General features: G+C 44.0%; 1 protein-coding gene across 16 annotated transcripts in view; it reads left to right on the top strand.

Annotated features, from left to right (window-relative positions):
* The window catches only part of FHOD3 (formin homology 2 domain containing 3), a 458,821-nt gene that overhangs the window by 366,171 nt on the left and 70,280 nt on the right, over positions 1-22,370 (top strand). For 13 of the 16 annotated variants that reach the window (XM_059139157.1, XM_059139159.1, XM_059139156.1 and 10 more), the window contains 2 exons: positions 3,824-3,874; positions 9,958-10,169. In XM_059139157.1, coding sequence (XP_058995140.1) covers positions 3,824-3,874; positions 9,958-10,169 — 263 coding nt within the window. The remainder of the gene's footprint in view (positions 1-3,823; positions 3,875-9,957; positions 10,170-22,370) is intronic. The other 3 variants (XM_059139160.1, XM_059139169.1, XM_059139170.1) reach the window with 1 other exon arrangement.

Genomic DNA, 22,370 nt, shown 5'->3' with positions numbered 1-22,370 from the left:
TATGGACACTTGCTTACACATTTCATTCCTTCTTCCTTCCTTCCCCTGCTTCCTCTCCTCCTCCTAATCTCGCCCTTTGTCATCTTCCCAGTCATCTCTCCTAGACCTTCTATGTTCTTTCTTGTTTTCATGTCTCACCCCATCTTCACTTCCTGTTTCCTCAGTTTAATTTCTTTGGCAAACAGTATTCCCTTCAGTTACTCCCATTTAAAGCCACAAAAAAGTATAAAACATTGTCAGTGAAGATTTACGGGTTCAATAATGTTTTTTCGGGGGTGCCTGGGTGGCTCAGTTGGTTAAGCAGTTGCCTTTGGCTCAGGTCATGATCCCAGAATCCTGGAATCGAGCCCCGCATCGGGCTCTCTGCTTGACGGGGAGTCTGCTTCTCCGTCTCCCTCTGACCGCAGCTCCCCTTGCTTGTGTTCTCTCTCTCTCTCTCAATCTCTATCAAATAAATAAATAAATAAAAATCTTGGGGGAAAAAATGTTTTTTCAGAACCCAGGATCATATGTGTAATTGTAGAAATGGTCAAAATATAAGGGGAATTATGAAGTTGCCTTAACTGTAACTCTATTACATGGAAACAAATCTCCCAAGTCTTGCGTGAGATGCTAATCCTGGCTTTTGTAAGGCTGGGCTAACAGCCTGCATGAAGTAAACCAACATCATCCCTCCACTGTGATTGCATGGCATATCCTGGGCTGTGAGATTTTTCCCAAATTATACACGGAAATGCCACACCTGTATGCACCATTTCTCATGAAATAACTGTGGAAGTTGTCACATCTGGAAAGACCAATTTGTAAAACCACTGGAGCAGATGAAATCCTTCCTGGCCAGGACTTTCTGAAAGATTTCCATATTTTGCCACCAAGTAGCAGCCGAGAATCTGGCTGAAACACGTGGAAGATTCAGAGATTTATTTACATATATACAGATTTTGTTGGAAAAACCAGGGTGCCAGTTCGGGCGAAGATGGAACATGTATCATCCCCATTTCTCCTGCTACATCACTGAATGCATCCAGAAACCCTGAACAGAACCTGAAAATTCTGAACTGTGAAAGGGAGCACGTGAACTGGGCACAGAGGCTAGTCTGCCAAGTTCCAAGCCAGTGAGTGTAGCCTTGTTTTCCTCCACTGTCACCTGGTGTGTCCTCAGAAGTATCCTAAAACCCAGAAACACATATTAAGTGTGAACTGAGAAACTCGAAGAGAAGGCCTCTCTTTCTGGACCAAGGAGCAGGAAATAGAGGTCCTAAGAGAAACAGGAGTAATGTCCTGGGTTGTTGTTTTTTTTTTGTTTTTTTGTTTTTTCATAATTTTGCCCTTCTTTCCTACCCCAGCCTTGAAGCTATATTGTTACAGAGCACAATGCTGGGGAGAAATGACCCCCCCCCCACACACACACACACTGCAGATGAGTGCAGATGAAGTTACTGCAGAGCATAGAAAATAAAGCCCAAGCTTTTTGGCTAGAGGAGCAGGAAGGGGGAACCAGGGAAGCCAGAATATTACAGGAAAGTCACAAAGAGCAGAGTAATCAAGAGAGCACTCCTAGCTTGTCTCCAGTTGTGCACATGTGGCTTAAAACCTAAACAGCATGCCACAGACTTGGAGAGCAACATACAGGGTGGAGTACCACTCAGGTCCCAGACTGGCCACTAAGTGGGTACACACCGGGGCTTGATTTGGAGAAAATTAAAAATATTTGGAAACTAAGCCAATATTGGAACCATTGTCAGAAGGCAGTCGGAATTTGAAGGCTGAGCCTAACCTAGTTGATTGTCTGCTAAAGGAAAACAAGGTTCTTCATAGAATTCAAGTAAGACCCGGAGTCTCCTTTCAAAATATCTAAAATGTTCTCAATGCAATCCAAAGTAACTTGTCACACAAAGAAACCAGGAGAATCTTGAAGGAAAAGAGAATCAAAATAGGCTAACTACAAAAGGACATAGATGTCATTATCACACAAAGAAATTATCAGTTTCAGCTACGAGAAACATGTTCTAAGATGTAAAGGCAAATACTTTTGAAACTATGAGACGATAAGTCTCTGTAAAGAAAATAGAAGTTATAAAGAAGAACCAAATGGAAATACCTAGAGAACTGAAAAATACAGTAATCAAAATGAAAAATTCTTTGGATGGGTTCAATAGCAGAATGGAGATGAGAGAATTTGGAAGGGTCAATAAACTGGAAAATAGAACAATAGAAATATTATCCAATCCAAAAAATGAAACAAAACATTGGAAAAAATATAGTCTCTCAGGGACCTATAGAGCAATAAGAGAATGGCTCACAGTCATATAGTTAGAGCCCTAGAAGAACAGGACAGGAGTGCATTATACTATATATTAAGCTGTATGTATGTATGTATATAGGCAGATGCTGTACTTGTAACTATCCACTATTTGCTTTTGGTCCCAAGTGGGTCTCACTTTTCATTTACGACACAGATCCTGGCACAACAACCCTGTCCAAGAAGGAATCCTGATCATCAGGACAGACCACATACAGCTTTAATTATTACTGTAGTTCCATCCTGAAAGTCTTAGGATATGAATGAAAAGAAATTGAAAAAAAGAAATAGGAAAAGCTTTATCTAGTTCTCCCTGGGATTACCCAAATGGCTGACCTTTCTTCAGCCATTTTATTAATTTAAGTTACTCAGTCTTCTTGTACTTTTTCCCTTAAGCATCCTTATCTGTTGTTATTATTACTAAATTGTTATTAAAGATAAGCATCCTTATAATATGTTATTATTAAATTATTACTAAAGATAAGCATCCTTATCTGTTGAATATGATCTTTAGCTTCCTGTGTTATGGGACGTATTATTTCTAATATGGAAAGTGATGAGGACAGGTGCTTACTAATGATAACAAATCTGGGTCTTTGCTGCATTTTCTCCTTCTCCTAATCTGCTTTAATTGCTCTTACTGTCCCCTTCATCAGTGCATGAAGGGGGATAATATTCAACCACACTGTGAGGTCCAGTTTAGAAAACCATGAATTCATAATTTTTCAGGAGAATAAGTGTTCTACTGAGAAGTGGCTGATCTTAAGTCTTAAACTTAGATTCAAGCTGGCATCTCAGCAGCAGGAACAGAACAACACACATTAAAATTGGATGAAGTTTGGCCTCTTGTGAGTGCAAACAAGAAAATGTAGAAAGTAAGAGCCTCCCATGATCCCTGCATAGAAACTGGGAATGTGAAGGATGCAGAGAAAGAAGCCTGCATTGTGGAATGATGTCCAAACTGCAGAGTACAACACAAAATGGCCAAGATGCCTGGACCCACCCAGATTTAGTTCTTTGAGACAGGAGTTGTGGAGCCTACCAGGAGTTGTGGAGCCTTGACTGGACATTAATCGTCTCTGAAAACTTTTTGCTTGCTTGTAATTGTCATATGTTACTTGTCTGTTGTTTGACATTTTTAAAAGTATTTTCTTCTCCTTTCTCCCCCATATACATCTAAATTCTCCTTTCTTCAATTGTAGAGTCTCCCCATTCTCATCCCTGTGCTTTTATAGGAAATCCATTATATTTAGTACTTTTAAAGTACTAAATATATATAAAGTACTAAATATATAAACATATATAAAGTATGTGTGTATATATATGTATATATGTATGTGTATGTATACATATATACGTATATATATGCATATGTATATATATGTCCAACACAACCACTTTCCATTTATGAGGCACTGGAGTCCTTCATGATATACTGTCAATAATTTCTTGGCAATGTCATGAGCATCTAATTCTTTTCTTTTCCTTTCTTATTTTGTTTCTCCTGCATATTTCCTTCAGCCGAGAGTATTTAGACAAAAGAGAGGAGCAAAGACAAGCAAGAGAAGAAAGGTTTGTATATTTCTTCTTTCCCATTATAACCAAATGGCACTTGATTGTGCATTCTTAAGCGTGCCAAGGAGACTGTGTTAATTAAAGTAAATAACTTCACTTCAGATGCCTAAGACTTTGGGTAACTGGTATTTTGCGGAATAGAGTGTCCTAGCTATGTAAATTTTCCAAGAAAGTACAGATTTATTGTTTAGTGCCATCATGGTGTGAAGTATATGTCTGTTCCTCCAGACTCCTCTCCACATGAGCACGATAGTTTGGCATATTGATACATGGTATGTATTTTAAATACCCTGCACTTACCGCCACTGAGCCTGGGGTAGGAGTCCCTACTGTGTGCTTCCACGTCATTCATTCAGCATTCCTTCTACAAATATTTGAACGCATACACTATGCCAGACGCTGGCCGAGGTGCCAAACATTCTTAAGACTCTTGCAGGATATGCCTGATCACTTACCTGTCTCCCTACTGAACTCTTCTCAGTTCCTAGACAGCGGGAACCATGTCTCATTTTCCTCGTCGTCCCAATGCCCTCCATAGGGTTTGACACATAGTAGATACTTACGAAGGATATATGGAATAAATGAGCAAATAAACCCACAGATTTATTTAAAATACTGAGATGTAAACTATTTTTTTATGGCAGCATGCTATGAATCCTACTAAAATATCCAAAGTGAATGTATTCAATGTCTGATAAACTAGGATAAGCAAAAGAAACTTTCTGGAAGTAAACCTGCAAGACGAGTTTTGACTCTGTAGTAATTCCCTCTACCACTAGATGGCGATATTACACGGAGCAATGGAAAGGACGATTTCTTACTAGAACCTGTGGGGAAACTCACCATCTGTGAACTATGCCAATAAGTGGAATTTTGCTGAATTTCCTTAGACACCTTCAGCTAAATAGTTCAAGACAGTCTGAGAGCAGGAAGAGTAGAGTCTGCCTGTGTCCAATTAAAAAAATTAGATGCTTAGGTCAGACTTATAAGCAAAACTATGGCATTGTTTTAATTCCAGTGTTTTATTAGATTATTGCCATCATAATAACCAGTTGCGGCCAGCAAATTTAGAGCAAAAGAAACAAGAAACTCCTGTTTTTCTAATTCATACCCTTTTTGACACTGGGGTATGTAGACTTCTACTGAAAATGCTATCAACTTCATGCCTAGGCTTAAGAAACCAAACCAAATTTCATTTTATTTTTTAGCTTACCTCCAGAAACTTCTTTTTTTTTTTTTTAAGCTTTTTTTTTTTTTTTTTTAGCTTTTGACAACTTGACTGTCAGGTTATGTCTGCACAAGCAAAATTTGAAAGCTTCTGGGGAGATATCAAGGCCTGTACTGGCTCAGACTGATCTCAGAATTTTCCCAAACCATTGAAGGCTCCCTCTCTGGATATCAAATCACAGCATCACTCATGCCTGGAAAACCTACACAGAGGGGTGTTTGCCACTCGTTTCCTGGTTCCTCTTGTTCTGACATCAGTCTTTGCCCCATGTAGCCATCTGCCTGGGCCTTCTTCACCAGTGCAGGAGCAAGCTTTCTATGGCCTCATGTGGACCCCATCTCTGCTTACATGGAGGGTTGTGGAAGCAGCCAAGAATTTCCCTTTGGTTTGGACCAGCCACTTTTCTTGGTTAGTTTGCTTCTTGAGTTACCTGGTGAAGAAGGGAGAGAAGGATATAAACTTTTGTCCTTGTTTGGAAAGCTTTGGGGGCTTTCTGGTAGACCAAGAAAAGATAAGATCTCCAAGTGCAATGGAATTCAGAAATGAATGGGTAAACTGTAAGTCAGAGGTGGAAAGAGTTTAAAAAATAAGAGGACTCCATCTAGAAAGGTTTTTTTTTTTTAACATCTTTTATTTTAGAGAGCAGGGAGAAGGGCAGAGAGAGAGAGGGAAAGAAACTTAAGCAGACTCCCCACTGAGCACAGAGCCGGACAGAGGGCTCGATCTCATGACCCTGAGGTCATTATTGAAACCAAGAGTCAGATAACTTAACCAACTGTGCAACCCAGGTGTCCCTAGCAACTCTTGGTAGAGCCAGGTGTGTTTGTTGGGTCCCATGTCTCTTATTCTAAGTACAATGACTCAGAGAAAAATGGCCAGAGTCACAGCAGAGGGTTTTTTAAGGTTTGTAGTATAACAAGATGAATGTGGCTTTGCTATTTTGAGATGTAATGGCCATCCAGGCACATTTGATTTTATTTTTATTGATTTCCCATTATCTCATTTCATAATCTCAGGCAAAACTATTTTATTGACAATAGTGCAGACCCAGAATAAGTTTCTGTTGAGGTGCTACTTCCGATTTTATCTGCTATTTCCGCTTTATCTGTTCATGATTAAGTGACATTCACAAGTAATCTTTCTAAGGGAATAAGAAGGAATGAGATCAAGGCTGAATGTATGTTGGGGTAGGGTTGGGGCAGGGATTGGTCTGAGGGGGGTGGTATTGGAATGCCTGTGACAAGTGGGGGTTATAGGAACAGAGCGCAAGGGGAAGGTCAGACTGGGCTAGGACTGGAGATGTGACCCATGTAAGTGATGAGTGAAGCAGTAAGAGAGAATTCTGAGCATTGCTTAGCAGGTCTGAGGATCTGTCCTCAGACAGATAGAACTTAGAAGGAGCCAGATTTTGGTTTAACGTAAGGAAGAGCTCACAAGTAGAAGAGTGGCAGGAAAAGTCATCAGTGAGTAGGTTTGGGTTAATCTCAAGTCAAGCAATTTCTGTAAGTATGTTCCCTCGAGCGTCCTACCAGCCCCTGCAGCCCATGACCTTGGCGGATGTGTGAATTCATTCCTAAGGTTTGTTTGTCTATCTCTCCCACTGAACTGTGAGATCCACGAGGCGGGGGGGGGGGGGGGGGGGTTCCTTGTTTATTATGAAATCTCTAGTACCTACGGCAGCTCTTAGCACATGACAGGCACTCAACAAATGTTCAATAAATAATGAAAAGAGGAATGAATAAACAAAAGATATGGACAGAGGTAGGATAAATGGGAATGTTTAGCTGAAAGTGGGAAAGGTGAAAAGTCTTTCTTTGAGGCTGTGGTCTGTGGTTGGAAAGCCCAATGCTTTGCAGACAGGAAACTTCAGGAGGGTCTGTCGGGTGGGGGTTTTGTTGCAAAGCCACAGGGACCTATGACCATCATCTCATGGACTGCTGGGCTCCTGTGATGAGGTACTGTTGGGCCTCTCAGGGCACTCAGAGTCTGTCTGTAAGGGAATATGGTGACATAGGGCGAGCTTCCTCCCTATTCCCATAAATGCCAGGTGGCTTAGCCCTTCCCAGGCCCGCCAGGTCCCCTCACCTCTCTGGCCCATTGCAGGTAGACACGGGCACTGATCTCTCACAAAGATTTAGTCACTCTTGACTTCGGTGTCCCCTGTCCCTGCCCTTTCTTATAGGTCTTAAATTGTGGGCCCCCTGGGTGCCTCAGTCAGTTAAGCATCCGACTCGGTTTCAGCTCCAGTCTTGATCTCAGGGTCGTGAGGGTCCATGCTGGGCATGGAGACTGCTTGAGATTCTCACTCTCTCTCCTCCCTCTGTCCCCCCTGCCACCTCCCACAGCATGCACATGTGCACATAGTCTCTCTCTCTCAAAAATAAAGAAATAAATATAAAAAGATAAGTCTTTAACTGTCACAAAATACCCATAATATCAAATTTACCATTTTAACCATTTTACATATACAATTAATAGTGTTAGATGGTCACATTGTTGTCTGAGCCATCTCCAGAACTCATTTCATCTTATAAAACTGAAACTTGAGACCCGTCGAACAAGTCCCCAGGCCCTGTCCCCCACCATTTTTGTCTACCAGATAAGCCTCAGAAGACTTCATATGAAATCCTCGACTCTCCCCATGTCCCCTGGATCCTCTCTGGATGACATCTGTGATCTGGTAGGAAACCTTGAGTCCTATTTATCCAGACCCGGTATGAACAACCCCTGGCGTCCCCTAGAAAGTGGGGTGAACCCTCACATCCCTGCTAGTCTGGCTTCCCGCAGGTAAGGCTTTGGAGAGGCCAGGTCCAGGGCTGTGACCCCTGAAATGAATTTCATCATTGGCTTGGCCTCCTGGCTTGGAGTCTTGGATCTCCTTGTCCGAGCTCCATTTCTCGGCTGCCCCTTTCTCCTGTGGCAGAAGGCTTGGACTCAGAGAGGGGCCATACCTCCCACATACCTCCCGGGCCTGCAGCATTCCTGGCCTGAAGGGGACACCACCTCATTTAGAATATGCTCCCCGTTGGGGCTCTGACTCTTGCCCTCAAGGTCACCTTCTTCCAAGATTGCACAGCTAGGTGGTTTTCCTTGCTGGTCCAATTAAGCTCAGAAATAGCTTCCTTTTGTTACCTCTCCTGCCTTTTGAGATGGGACATCATTGGCAAGGGAAGTCCGGAGTTTCTGAAGCTTTCTGTCTGGGCAGAGTTCCCCTGCCCTGTCACCATGAGGCAGCTGTCCTTCAAATCATGCCCCAGACGTTCTCGTATGCAGACCCATCACACGTCTTTTATCAGACATTCACCGCGAGAAGAGGCTCCCTCCCCCAACAAGTGAAATGGGTACATTTGCCACCCTGGCCTCCGGGGCTGCAGAGAGACCTCAGTAGGCAGGGTGCCGCATGCCTTGCCTGCTTCTCCTTGGCTGGGCTAATGCAAGGCGCTGAGGGAAAGAACAAAGGATGGTGATCTTCTGTTCTCAGAAATCCTATTATCTGCTTGTTGAGAACAGACACACACATGTGAAAAGATGACTAAATATGCCAGGCAGTAAATGTAAAATGCCATCTGAGTTGAATGGACTACATATCCGACATGAGTTCAGAGGCAAGGCCAAGATCACTTCCAGCTGTGGTGGTCAAGGCAGGCCTCGCTGAGGGATACACGCATGCGAGCCTGGCCCACAGGGCAGATTGCCTCTGGACTGGCAGGGAGCAGGGGTGACGACCGTGGACAGACAGACCGACAGACCTGGGAGAGCCCCACCCACCTTCCGGATGCATGAAAAACTGCATGCTTTATCAGTGCATTCTTTTGAAAGGTTTCATGTATACGCTCTGCCTTTCTGATGTGGGTGAATTTGGAACACTGTGTGCAGTGTCTGGTGGGGGCTTCAGTGGGCTGGAGTCTCGGGGGGCTTGCCTGTTGGGAGGAACCACAGCAGTGAATCTGGCTGGATGGGAGTGAGGGTCTTGAATAACCTGTCTCAGAGTCCAGCGGATGGTGCGATAGAAACCTGCTACAGCTGAGTTCAGAAACTTATTTCTGAACAAATAATGGTGGGTAAAATTAGCAGACATCTGGAAGAGGCACATATTTCAAAGTTATTTTGGTCTGATCTATAAAGCGCACTATGAGGAATATGATTGGTAGCTGGTCTTAATAAACAGTTAGTGGGTTCTGCCTGCCTGAAATGCAAAACAGATGTATCTTTGTTCTTTTAAACTGACTTTGATGAAAAAACTATATGTGACGTCAGGTCCAAGCTATTGGATGTCTGAGTCCTACTCAGAAATATTTTAGAATATAAAAAAGTTTCCATGGTCGACACGGAGAGAACAAAGTGAATTCCAGTCGTATTGCTGTTAACATTGAAGCAGGTTCAGAAATTCAGGGAGGGCTTCGTCCAACAAGCCCTTTTGGTATTTGGGGGGCATTGTTTCTCCCCGCCTCACCAAGGCACCCTCCCATCTCACAGCTGCAAGCCCGGAGTGCGTGTGGTTTTCAGCTGTCACTGCTGGGGCTCTGTAATGGGCATTATTGCTGTTTGGCTTATTTGTACAAATGTTTCCTAAAAGAGCAAAATCGGATTCTGCAGCAGTGATCCAGGATCTGGAGACTGTGTGATGTTGCCATTTCTCCCAATTTGTTTGGTTACGAATGATGCGGGGCTTTTAATCATTAGCATCTTGGCTCTGCTGGCTGCTGTTGGCAGACCGGCCCTCCAGCCGGCCCCGCGCTGTGCTCTGTGCATCAGGAAACCAGCTCACTCTGCAGGTGTCTCAGGCATAAACAAGCATCGGCCACAGGCTCCTCTTTCTTTTTACGGAAACCCTTTGGAATTTAACTTTCAGATACAAATACTTGGAGCAGTTGGCAGCCGAGGCACACGAGAAGGAACTGAGAAGCCGGAGTGCGAGCCGGGGCAGAGGTGACCTCTCCTTGGACCTGACCTCCCGGGCAGCCCCTTCCTCCCCCACCCCTCGCTGTAGCCCTCCATCTATAGACTCAGAAGAGGCTCTCCCGGGATCCTCCTCCTCTCTGGGAACAGCTCAGCATCCCCAAGGTGAGTGCCAGGAGAGTGGAGGGAACTCTGATGGGGTAATTCGTGTTAAGCTTCTGGGCAGTAGGGACCATTACTCCATGCAGAGTGGTACCGAGTAGTCACCGAGGGTAAACTCAGGACAACTGCACCGTGCGAATAAACCAGCTGCCTTCAGAGTCACTTCTGTGAAAGCAGAATTGTGTGTGAAGATTGTCAGTGCAAGGCTTCCTTGGCCATTTTCTTCCTTAATCACAGGGTATTAACTTCGAACCCTATAATTTGGATATTATTTATTTATTGGCTCTGCCCAATAAAGCGGCCACTTTAAAATGTTCTGACCTTGGGAATTATGGGTCTGTTTCCAATTAAACTGATGGAGAATAAAATTAATCAAAGCAAGCAAAGAAAAAATGCAGACCCAGTGGAAATAGGAGTTAAACATTGAATCAGAAGAAAGGGAAGATAGTAGCGATTACTGGCGCGTGTGGTGTGGGTGTAGACGCTTGTGTGGAGACAGACGGGCTCTCTCTGGAGAGATTGTCTGTCATCTTAGCTTTATTTGGAGAAAAACAATGTTGTATGCTGCAGCCTGAAGCATCAGATGTTTTCCTGATGGCTCTGAGGATGGTGGGTCCGTTCTCTCTCACATTAACAGAGAGGATGGGTCTTGGGCACTGGCGTCTATGCCGTGTGTTGACGAGCCTGCAGCTAGCACTTTTCAGTGTGACCGGGTGTTATGGCTTGCAGCCTGGCCAACTGAAGACAACAGACAAGCTCAACTTTTAACTCTTAGAGGTACTGACTAAATATGGCGTCAAGTTGAATTTCAGCGAGGCAGCACTGCATGACCTCAGCAGAACTGGATGTAACGGAACAGTGTTGTCCGTCCCAAGTCCTCGCGGGCTCTCCAAGCCTCGGGGCTCATTCTGTAGGAGCAGGCTGGCTTCCCTGCGGCTTTCTATCATGTCCAGTTCCTGCTGGTCCCCGAGCTGGGGAAGATTGTCCCAGGCAGATGGGTCAGTCATAGATGAGTAATGTTGGTTTGAAAATCCTGAGACTCGAAGACTCAGATAAACAGACTGTTCTGTGACAGCTCTGTGCTTTCCAGCCCCTGCCTGGTATCCCTGCTTGATCTAAATTGTGATATTGCCAGAAGCGAGATGAAAACCATTCCCCTGCGAAGCTGCGGTTCACCACTTAATCTGGGGACTTTTAACTCTAAGAGTTGTACCCTCTCCAGTTTGCGGAATGGCTGTCTAAACTGGGAAATACAGAGCGGCCCCAAGCTGAGAGAGAATTGTCAGTATCTATAAATATTGTTTGTCCTCAAAACTTTTCGTCTTCTTGATGCTTGTGATGAAAAGACATTTCCTCAAGAATTTTGCCTGGGGATGGTCAAACTCGAGATTGTTCTGTCCAATTGTAAAGGCAGAATATATTTTTTAAAAGATTTTATTTATTTATTTATTTATTTTGAAGAGAGAGAGAGAGACAGTATGAGTGGGGGGAGGGGCAGAGAGAGAGAGAGAGAGAAAGAAGCAGAGTTCCCACTGAGGAGGGAGCCCAATACCAAGCGGGGAGCCCTATGCAGGACTCAATCCCAGGACTAGGATCTTGACCTGAGCTGAAGGCACATGTTTAACCGACCGAGCCACCCAGGCATCCAAAAAGGCAGAATATGTTAAACTACAGTAAGAAGACAGAAGATACTTATTTGGGGTACATGCAATATGCATTGGGGAAAATAAAGTTATTTCAGTATGCTTTGAGAGAGATGAATAGTAGGTGTCCTTTTCCTCTTCAGAGAACTGACTCAGACTGAGAGAACGTTTGACAGAATTCACACCACACGCATCTGAAGTAGGGATGCTGGGCTTAAAATGAGACATTATTACAAATTAATGCAATAACATCGTATCATGTTTGCTTTGTCTAAAAAAACAAAGTAGTGGTTCCTGTGAAATCCGGAAAGCTGTCCGTCATACATTAATTATCCACATCAGTTGGAACCAGCCAAGCAATCTGATACCTGTGTCCTAATACATTGGTGAAAGGCATAATTGGCGATTGGAAGTGTATAAGAGGAAATGCTGTAAGAGGGTGGTCTCAGAAAGGGGCTGAGACTACCTTCCCATTTGGAGACCTTAGCCCTAAAGGCAGAAACACAAAGCTGGGCTGGCAGCAAGCCTTCTGTCAGCCTAGCTGGTTGTGGTTCTCTGAAACCTTCTACTAGTCTCCAGTTCTTAGTCTGTTCTTCTTACCAGCTTCCATTATTAAAGGCTCACAGTAGTTTTTTGCTTATCCCTCACATTTGCAATGTCCCAACATCTGGGGGAAGAATAAAAAGAATCTGATGACACATCCAGATGTGTTTGTCCCGCTCCAAACACCTGGCACTCTGTGGTCCAAACGGGCCCGGGGCTGACTCGCTCTTTCATTCTCTCTCCTTGTGGAATCCTAGGGTGGATCATCTTCACGCTTCTGTAGTTCTCTGTCCCTCCTCACAAATGCTACTACTCAACCCCTCCTCGAGCATCCGAGGAGGCGCGGGAGATGCTGCTACCCATATTTTACTGAGATTCAGATAGATGGGAAGGAACACCATTTGCAGAACGAGGGGACATCATCCTGGGGGTAGAAGCCATCTTTTTCTGCTCGACCCAGCCATTTATGAGGGCATCACAGCACCCCGGTATTTGTGGTAGTGATCACGTTCACACTGTACCATCCCTTTGCTTTGACCTCCTACATATGTTGCAGCCTACATTTCAGAGTTATGTTTGCAAAAGAGAGGAAAAACTGATATTTGTGACTGAATTATATATATCTCGGGATGAAAGGTCACTTTATGGTTTTTTGGTTTATTAAAGATTCTACAGAATTTTTATTAGCAGAAGATAGGAAAGCATTAAACCCCTCCTTTACCTTTGCTCTTACAAAATATATTTAGAAAGAAGGAAAGGTAAATGTTAAAATGCCAATAGCATTATGGGCCATCTAGTGAGGTCCCTCAGCCAGAAGCCTTTCCCAGCTAAATCTGCTCTGACTTTTGTATAACTTTAAGCCACTGCCCCCACCATCGCGTCAGTGTGTGCTTGAATTATTTTTCCATCTGGCCCTCTTGTGGCTCCCAGCAGATGTGTGTCCCAGGACTGCCTAGACTTCATGGTGATGGTCTGAATATTTTTCCTCTGTGTGAAACTACCAGGCCCAAGTGAGGAGCAAACACATACATGTGTTCTCATTTGCACTGTGCTGCAATTCATGGAGACAATCAGCCCCCAATTTAGGTAAACATAAAGGACCTCTCTCTTCATTGCCTTAATTAGCCTTGCCTTATTTTCACTCAGCCCTAGTAGTACAGATCAGAATATCTAGTAAGTTTACTTCCGGTTATTTTCAGAAACTCGCAGATGTCTTTGGAAATAAGTTATTCTCACTAATTAGAGAAAAAGATTCAGTATTCTTATTGGGAGCGGATTCTTTGCTATGACTCTTGAGAAAGTTGCTGAGGAACAGAAGTAATCTGCGTACCCACAAATGAAATCATTTAAACCCAGTAACCTGTTACCCCAGTGGGTACCCCAGATCCACATAACTTACTTCGTGGAAACAAAATGGAGACATCATCCATCTCAAAACTGGGCATTGATGTTGGTCCCTGTCAGGTGGCCCTGTGGGGAACTACCTTTCCTGGAGGCTAGTTCTGGGTGGCTTTCTTGCTCCTTGACTGATACCACGGAGTCCACCCCAAGGCTAAGTGGAGAGAAATTACCTTTCCCGTTCAAAAGCAGCTGCTGTCATGAGACCACAAGTGGCTTTTGCCCTCAATACAGCCATGAAAGCATACATTATGGCTAGATTATTTTTATTTTTAGCTCAGTGCTCTTTACAATGCACACAGAAATCATACTTTAGAGATGCATTTGAAAATTTTCCCACACTGTATTATGTCAGGGAAAAATATTTTCAATGGTGGTTTATTTTTCCTTCCCATACCTGGATTCCTAGATATTTCCAAATGTCTTGTTGGGCCTTGGAGATCTACACTGTAACCTGTATGGCCATGGCCTACTCACCAGCATTCACCTGGAGGCATTTACAGAAATTACTGACATGCTGTACGATGTTTTCTGTCATAGATCCAAGCTTTTAAAGTGCTGGTAAATAGCACTCTTCCTCTAGCTACCTTATCTTCTCACCTGGAAATAAAATATAGACCTATAGTTATATCCTGAAATGTTCCATTGGCTTATGTGAGTAATCATTTTTCACGTGGGCATCGTTCATCATCACAGCTTTTGTCATTGTTACCAGTCATTGACTGAGCACCTTTGTTGCCTTGTGTGACATGTTTTGAGTCTCCTTCAGGTGTAGACACTCTCCTGAGTTACCCAATCCACATGGCAGAAATCAGAAACATCTGGTATCCTGTTTCCAGTTGGCACAGTAGCGATGGAATATCATCGGTCATCAGCGTAATGCATGCTGGTTCCCTTGCATAGAGATTTTGGACGCCTCCAGTCCAGTATTTCATGCACTGGCAAGAAACTAGATTCCTTGTGGTTAATGTGACTCAGGGCAGCCCCACCTCCCCCACACTTCACCTGACGGCTGCGACTTGATGCCATTTGGTCAGTTAGAACCTCTCAGAAACTCTCCCCAAGCCCAAGGCACTGCTGGCTACACCTGCCATGGAACTGCTTTATGAGCCCTTGCAAATCATTCTCTTTTCCTGCCTCACTTTTTCTCTGTCTCTAAAAATGGAGAAGGGTAAAACTCTCCCTTTTTTTCTCCTATAGAAAATGACAGTGGCCTGCAGCGTGATTTCATGCGCCATATTTTCAGACATAGTCTTGAATCCTTTTGAAGTAGAGCATATATGAGTCTTAAGTATGCTTAAGTGAAGACAAGGCAGGGAATGGACTGGAAACATTAAGGAATGGTATTGTGTGATCAACATGATCATTTCACAGGTAGTAATTAGGTGTCAAAAACTCTGAAGTATGCTTGTCAGTTAATAAGTTAGTCTGCCACAGCTTTGTGGATGGAGGCACAAGGCATGAAACTGCATGGTCGGAGACAATGGACTTGATTACACATAGCAACAGTAGTAGTCAAAGTATCAGCATCTGTGCCATTTCTCCAAGCCCCAGTTCCTTCAAGTTGATGCAAATAGGTCCAAGTGATGGCTGCATACACAGAGAGGAACCTTGAGCCTAGGGACCGCTCATCTTTTATAGTGAGCAGTAAACACATCTTCCCTTTCTCCCAGAGGGAGATCTTCTCTTCATCACAGCAAGCGCTAAACCAGCCAGTCCTTTGCTCCATGGGGAGGCACCATCTCTGTCTTCCAAGGCCATTCACTATGCACACATCTTCAGAAAGATATCCCAGAGTAAAGACTGTCCATGCCTCTGCTTGTAAGACTGCAGAAACAGGAGAGGCCCATGGAGAATTGTTTCCAAGATTGCATTATAATCGTTTTTAACCAACATTTACAAATTTGCATCTTAAAATCTGTTTAATGGAAACAAAATATTCAGTTTTAGAATAGGAATTAGCTTGTTCTTACTTGACAAAAAGAAAGTGCATCAGAAGTTACAGGACCCATTCTGGAGCAGGCCCTGGGGGTGAATGAGCTTGTCTGCATCTGGAAGCACTAACAGGGAATCTACCTTTCATCCCAGGTGAGAGCCTTGGGTTAATGCTCCTGGGGACATTCAGGAGGCCTCTATAGGTAGGAACATTGAGCATTCTTCAGTCAGTGTGGTACTTTGAATTTCCAGAGTTGTTGACTAAGAACTGAGAAATAACAAAGGTGAATAATTACCCAGTTCCTTGTAGCAGTCCTAGCTGTGGTCAGGACCTTGATCAAGCCTCTGCTGTTCCACTTTTCCCTCCAGCACCACTGCCCCCACTCTACCACCCTGCCCCCACTCTACCACCCCTGATTTTCCCCCACCCACCCTGATAAGGCATTTGTGCCAAATGATACACTATTTGCAATGTGGCAGGACAATCACACATTGATCTTCCAGTCCCTAAAGTATGCTTTTGCAGGAGAATTCCAGGGGTCGGTGACCCTGCAGTGCATCTTATCTGCCTCTGAGTATGGCATGAATTTTTAGAGCCTTCTGAAGCTGGAACATCCTCTGAGAAAGTTGCCTCTGCCAGATCCATTTGGAAGTTCCAGTAGATTCTCGTTGACTCTCTAGACTGGGCAGCTTTTGGTCCTTATGTATTCTCTAGATAATCTCCAGATTCAGCATGTTACTTGGCTGTCATATCTTCTGCATTTCTCATCACTGTTTTCTTATCATTTATCTCAGTCTTTCTTGGCATTCTGTTTCAGTCTTCCTACTGACTGTTCTGCCTGCCTGCCTCCTAAGCATTGGGATTTTCCAAGGGACCTTTCTCCGAAACCCTCTGTTTTTATGCCTAACTTCTGGCTGTTTTCTTACATCCCCACATGTGATTTTGATCTCCCTACCATTGATGAAAACTACCAGGTCTGCATCTTCAGCCTTGGCCTTCTGGAGTTTAGGACACATGGATCCTACCTCCTTAGACATCAGCATCTGAATGTTCTGCAGACATGCCACACTCAACAGGTGCCCATCAGGGACATTCAGATGGGAGCTGTGCCCATCTCTCACCCATAAACTCCCTACCCCCTCAAACCTGTTCATACCTTCCAGTCTTCATCTGGTTTAGACCATCTCTTTTGGCCTAGTCATTTAAGCTGGAAGCATGCATATAATTTTTGACAACTCCCTCAATGCTCACACCTCCGTGCAGTTACCAAGTGTTCATGTGCTCCTTTCTCTCAACTCAGCCCTCTTTCCTGTCTCCCCATTGCCTCTGTCTTAACCCTGCTCTTAACCATCTCACATCTGGATCATTTCAATAGCTTCTAATAGATCTCATATCTTCCAGGTTCTTATTAGCATCCCAACCAAATATATATATATATATATATATATATATATATATATATATATATATATCTGTCTTTAAATAGCTCTAGTGGCTCTCCATTATCTATAACAAGTCCTTATGGGCACTCAAGATTTTGGTTATCTGATCTCTACTACCAGTCTTTTGCCTCCACAACATGTGGAGGCATTTCATCAGCGCCAAACACTGTTGCTATCTGAAAGGTGCTATGTTTTCTCACATTTCCTCTGTGCTTAAAAGACCTCTTCCACTGGGTGCCCTCTGAGCTCTTAGCCATCTAGTTGAAGGATCTTCTCTAAAGCCTCCTTTGATTCCTCTTATGTGTTTCCCTTACATCTTGTGCATACCAGGGATACAGGGCTTAGCTCACTGTATATGTAGTAAATTGTCCCCCGTCCCCCACATCTCTGTGTTAAAATTTCCCCCCTCTCCCGTGTCATCTTCCCAGAGGAGAGTCCATGCCCACACTCACCTTTGTTATCTCCTAATGCTTGGAGCAGAAATAGATATTAGGTAAATGTTTTATGATCTAGTGAATGAACAAATAGCATGAAAAAATAAAACACGAATCTTTTTTTAAGATTTTATTTATTTATCTGACAGGGACACAGTGAGAGAAGAACACAAGCAGGGAGAGTGGGAGAGGGAGAAGCAGGCTTCCCACTGAGTGGAGAGCCCGATGCAGGGCTTGATCCCAGGACCTTGATCATGACCTGAGCCAAAGGCAGACACTTAACAAATGAGCCACCCAGGCACCCCACAGACACACTTATCTATAGAGACAGCTTTTTATCCTATATGCAGAAATTTACTACATGGGTCATGATGTATTGGACATGTATTTGCCAATATAGACCACTCTCTAAAGACTGAAGGAAGGACAGTGGGTTTAGTGCAGAAAGGGAACTTTTGCAGAGAATTGACATATGTGGGCTATTTCCTTCTAAGGATCTAACCCTAATGGAGGAAGAAAACTCAGAGGATGATTCTTGATAAATTGATAGTTGAGATTATATTAAACCACCTATTAAAATACCCCTTGTTTTAAGTGGATCTTTCTCCATTTGTTTATGAATGAATTTGCTAACAAGTTCAGATAAACTAAGTTATTGACTAAGTGGATTAGTGACTAGATATAAGTGAAGAAGGGTTAACTGCTTGGGGTGAGAGTTTAAGAGTGAGATTTTTAGTTGTACTCCCATTCTAGACCAGCTGGTTCTGCCTAGATGGGGTCAGACTCTGCTGGCAAGAAGAGCTAATATTTTCTTTAGATAATAGTTGTTTTGATCTCTTGGATAGACCACTTTATCCTGAAAAATATTTTGGGGAAGTTGTTTTTCATATCTGACTTCCTTATGCCTAACACAGTGCCTGGCACATCAGAGATACCAATAAATACTGAGTGAGTGTTGCTGCTAATTACATTAGAACATCTACTTAAAAGTAACTATTTCCTGCTGAGCTGGAAAAAGTGAATTAACAAGAAACCTCAAGTTTAGTCAATTTATTTGCTAGCTGCTATTACTCAGGACTATCCATTTTAATGCTTGTGTAGACTTTCCAAAATAGGTTTTTTTTTATGTCATTGGTATTCTGTCTGGGTCCATGACAAGGGCCAGAGGTGCTCTTGAGATGCATTGGCAATTTAGAATTAGATAATGTCTTCAACCTTGAGGAAAGGCTTGTCTTCTTCTTTGCTCTTGTAAGAAAATGAGCATGCAGTTTATCTAGGAATTCCACCAGCCGTACTGGGCATGGAAAGACAAATGAATATTGGAGTTGATCCTGTTCTGATCCTGAAGCAATCCTGAGCCAAGACAATGTCTCTCTATCTGATTTTAGGAGAATTTAAGCAAGCTCAAAGGAAGTCTTCATACGCAGGGGTTGATGTTTGGGGTCATAAGGTTTGAGTTCGAGATAATGATAAAGCACTGATAGAGTACAGATAGAGTAATGAGACATGAAAAAAAATAATCTTAAATTGCTTTTTCTTTTTTTTTTTTTTGTCGTTTTCTGTTTATAGTTGAAATCAGATCTGTCCATTAACCAATATTGCAATAATTAGACCTGAAACTAGAAACTTCTTTTTTTGTCCTAGATGGTAATACAGTGGAATTACATTCTGTACATCTTTAATGAGGTGAACTCCATCAGAAGCATTATCTGGGGGTCATGGGTCAGGGGAGTGAAGATTACAATCTGAAAAGGGCTTCTGATCCTGTACAATATCCAGCTCAAGTGTTGGTTTCCATGTAAGCCCTAACATGGAGGTCGCAGATCTGCTTTTTCTTGAGTCGTTCCTAGCTTTCGTGTGCCTTTGGATAGTATGAACAGCATGCTGTACCAAATGTGATTTTAGAGTGTAAGGTTTTGTGTGTCATGGTCACATGGCCCCCCACTACAAGCCCAGTACTTTTTATGACATTCCACTAAAGAGAAGCAAACACCTTGTTGGAACCCTGAGGGTTGGTATGGTTTCTACAGAATGGTGTCTTCTAAATGATGCCTACCTTCCTACCTACCTACTACCTTCCAAAGGTAATTTTGGCCCCGTCCGAAGGTAACTTTGGCCACATATGGTTTTCATCTTAAGAGGTGGCTTAGGCTGAGCCTGTTTAGAAAATTTAGCTCTCAATTTTGATAATCATAATAAAACTGGGCTAAATTTAGAAGACACATGAACACTAGACGGATGGATCAGTATTTTGCACATGATAAAGTGGGTTGTTTGTATAAAGCTTGAGAGGCTGAGTTTGAGTCCATCCTAATGAAACTGTTCCTTTAGGGTCGAGATTCTCGACATAGGGTGCTCCCTGCCACCCCACTCCCCCACTCCCTCCAAGAGACATTTGACAGTGTCTGGAGATATTTTTAGTTGTCACAACTGAGGAGGTGGTGGTGTTGGCCTCTAGTGGGTAGAGGCTAGGAATGCTGTTAAGCACCCTGCAGAACACAGAACAGCCCTCCCACAACCAAGAATTCTCCAACCCCAAATATCCATGGTATTAAGGCCAAGAAATCCTGCTCTAGAGTGAATCTGAGTGAATAGCTTAGCATGAACTGGCCCAGCACCAAAGGCAAAGTCTAAAGAATTTTCAAAGTTGTGGGCTTTTTCTCTTGGGACCTTTTTCACATTTATGTGATTAAACCACAAGTTTAAAGTTGATGGTGTTAGTTATTAGCTCTGAACTGGGGAGGTCCCTGGAATGTACATGATCTGGAGCAACTGTTATAGAATTGGCTGGCCCAGCCCTTGGTTTCGTAAGACCTGCCAGAAAGCCAAGTCCTGGCAGAGTCTTCGAGACACCATCACAGACAGAAATCAATTGAAGCCACCCAAAGACTTATTAAGTTCAGATCCTTCTACCAGCAGTTTATCTCTTCAAAGGAAAGTTGCATGATTGGAGATTCCAACTGGACACTCTGGACTCGGCTGTTAGGGACATGGATGAAAGCGGACCTGGAACGGTTGTGTTATATTTGTGTGTTTGTCTCTTCAGGAGTGATTCTGTGCTTCTCCTTTACAGCGTAAGTCACCCATCTCAGAGTGGACCATCATAATTAGTAGCCTAGGCTTCTCAGTCAGTTCTGGTGGGGTTCAAATCCCCGCTCTGCTTGTCGGTGAGGCTGGGAGGAGATGAACACTCAGAGGGTGCCTGAAGGCTGCCTGTAAAGGGACAGTTCCCGGAGGTGTGGGAAATGTCCCAGGACCATCAAGAAGCCCCCAGAGATGAACAGCACTGCTCCCACCTCCAGGCCTGGAGGAACTTGGTCATGCCTGGGACTCAGCAAGAGCCATAGCCTTGGGGAGGAGAGCACAAGGCAGAAATGGTGACCTGACCACTTCTGCCAGACTGAGGCCCCACGTAAAGAGAGTGGAGGCATAAACACACCAGCCTCTCCTTCCTCCCTCCCGTGCTGCTACTCCTCTGTGAAAGTGAGGGGATCCAGCCTCCCCAGGGCACAGAGCAGAGCAGAGAGTGGGTCTGGAGAAGCAGCTATGAACAACCAGCCCATAGTGTAGCCTGGACATGTTGCTTAACCTCTCTGGACAGGTGTCCTCCCTTCTCATATGGGGACAATAATCTTCGTACTCCTGGTGTGAGGACTCCATGGAGTGGTGTGTATGCAGTTCCTGGGACGCACCAGTGTGTAGAAGGCTCTTGGTACCCAGTACACAGGGCTTGATATCCAGTGAGATTTTCCAGACAAGATGAGGAGTTGGTGATGGGCTTTTGGAGGGACAAAGAGAACTAGCTATTAGAAGTTGTCCTCTGCCTTGGCTGAATTCCTCAGGGCCTGCTCTCTCTCCTCTCCCTCGCAGTTCTGTGATCTGCATGAGGGAAGCCCCAGAGTCTGACCGGGCCCTCTTTTATATTCTCTCAACAAAAGCAGTGAAGTTTTCCCTCTTTCCCTGTGGTTCTCATGTTGATGGGTTCCCATCCTGATCCCACGTCCAGCCTCTCTGTCCTGAAAAGTCTGTTTTCTTTGGATAAAGCATTCCCCTCTATGGCCATGTTTGGGTTACAGGCCCATCCCCAATATGGCGACAACCAGTCTCCTTGTTACTTCTTTCTGAATAGACTGTGGAACTCTTCCTTTCAGTGATTTCTTTCACGTTACCTAGATTATCCATTTCTACATCCCTTTATGCAGTTTAATTTTGATTTCTTTCTCCTTTTTCTCCTCTCTGCACTCCAACCTTAAAATTTAGTTTAAAGCCCCTTGAATCAGGTCAGTGCAGGTTCTGGCCAAATACATTTTTCTGGCCTTTGCTAAGTGCATTCTGGCAATGCTGGGATCCCATCAGTCTGCTCGCTTAGGATGTGGTCCAGGAAGACAGGTCCTGGTTTTGGATGCCTTTTATGCCGCCAGGCATTTCTTGCCATGTCCTCCTTTCTGTACTCATGCCTCCTGCAGGAAGAAGGACTACCTGGCCCCTGGCCCAGGAACTTCTCGCAACTCCTCTTCCCTTAAGTGCAGGCCCAGAGATCAGGCAGGCCCTTACGTCCTTCCTCTGTCCAAGGTGATGGGCGGGCATGGCTGGTGATGGAAAAGCTGGGTTTGGGGGGTGGCTGGCAGCTCCTGACTTGCAGGTTTAGTTAATTGTGGTCACTTCTGAACCTGCACCAAAGGCAGGGCTTCAAGGTCCTTAGAGGCGTGCGCTTGGGTGTGGGTGCCCTGCTCGGCACCGTGGCCTGCACTCTTCCCTCCCCAGCCTTGCTCTCTGACGGCAGCATGAGGAGCCTCCCTACAGAGGTG

This window comes from Mustela lutreola, chromosome 11 (assembly GCF_030435805.1).
Source record: "Mustela lutreola isolate mMusLut2 chromosome 11, mMusLut2.pri, whole genome shotgun sequence".
Lineage (NCBI taxonomy): Eukaryota > Metazoa > Chordata > Mammalia > Carnivora > Mustelidae > Mustela > Mustela lutreola.
The sequence above is the reverse complement of the archived record's forward strand: the minus strand, read 5'-3'. Positions and strand labels throughout refer to the sequence as shown.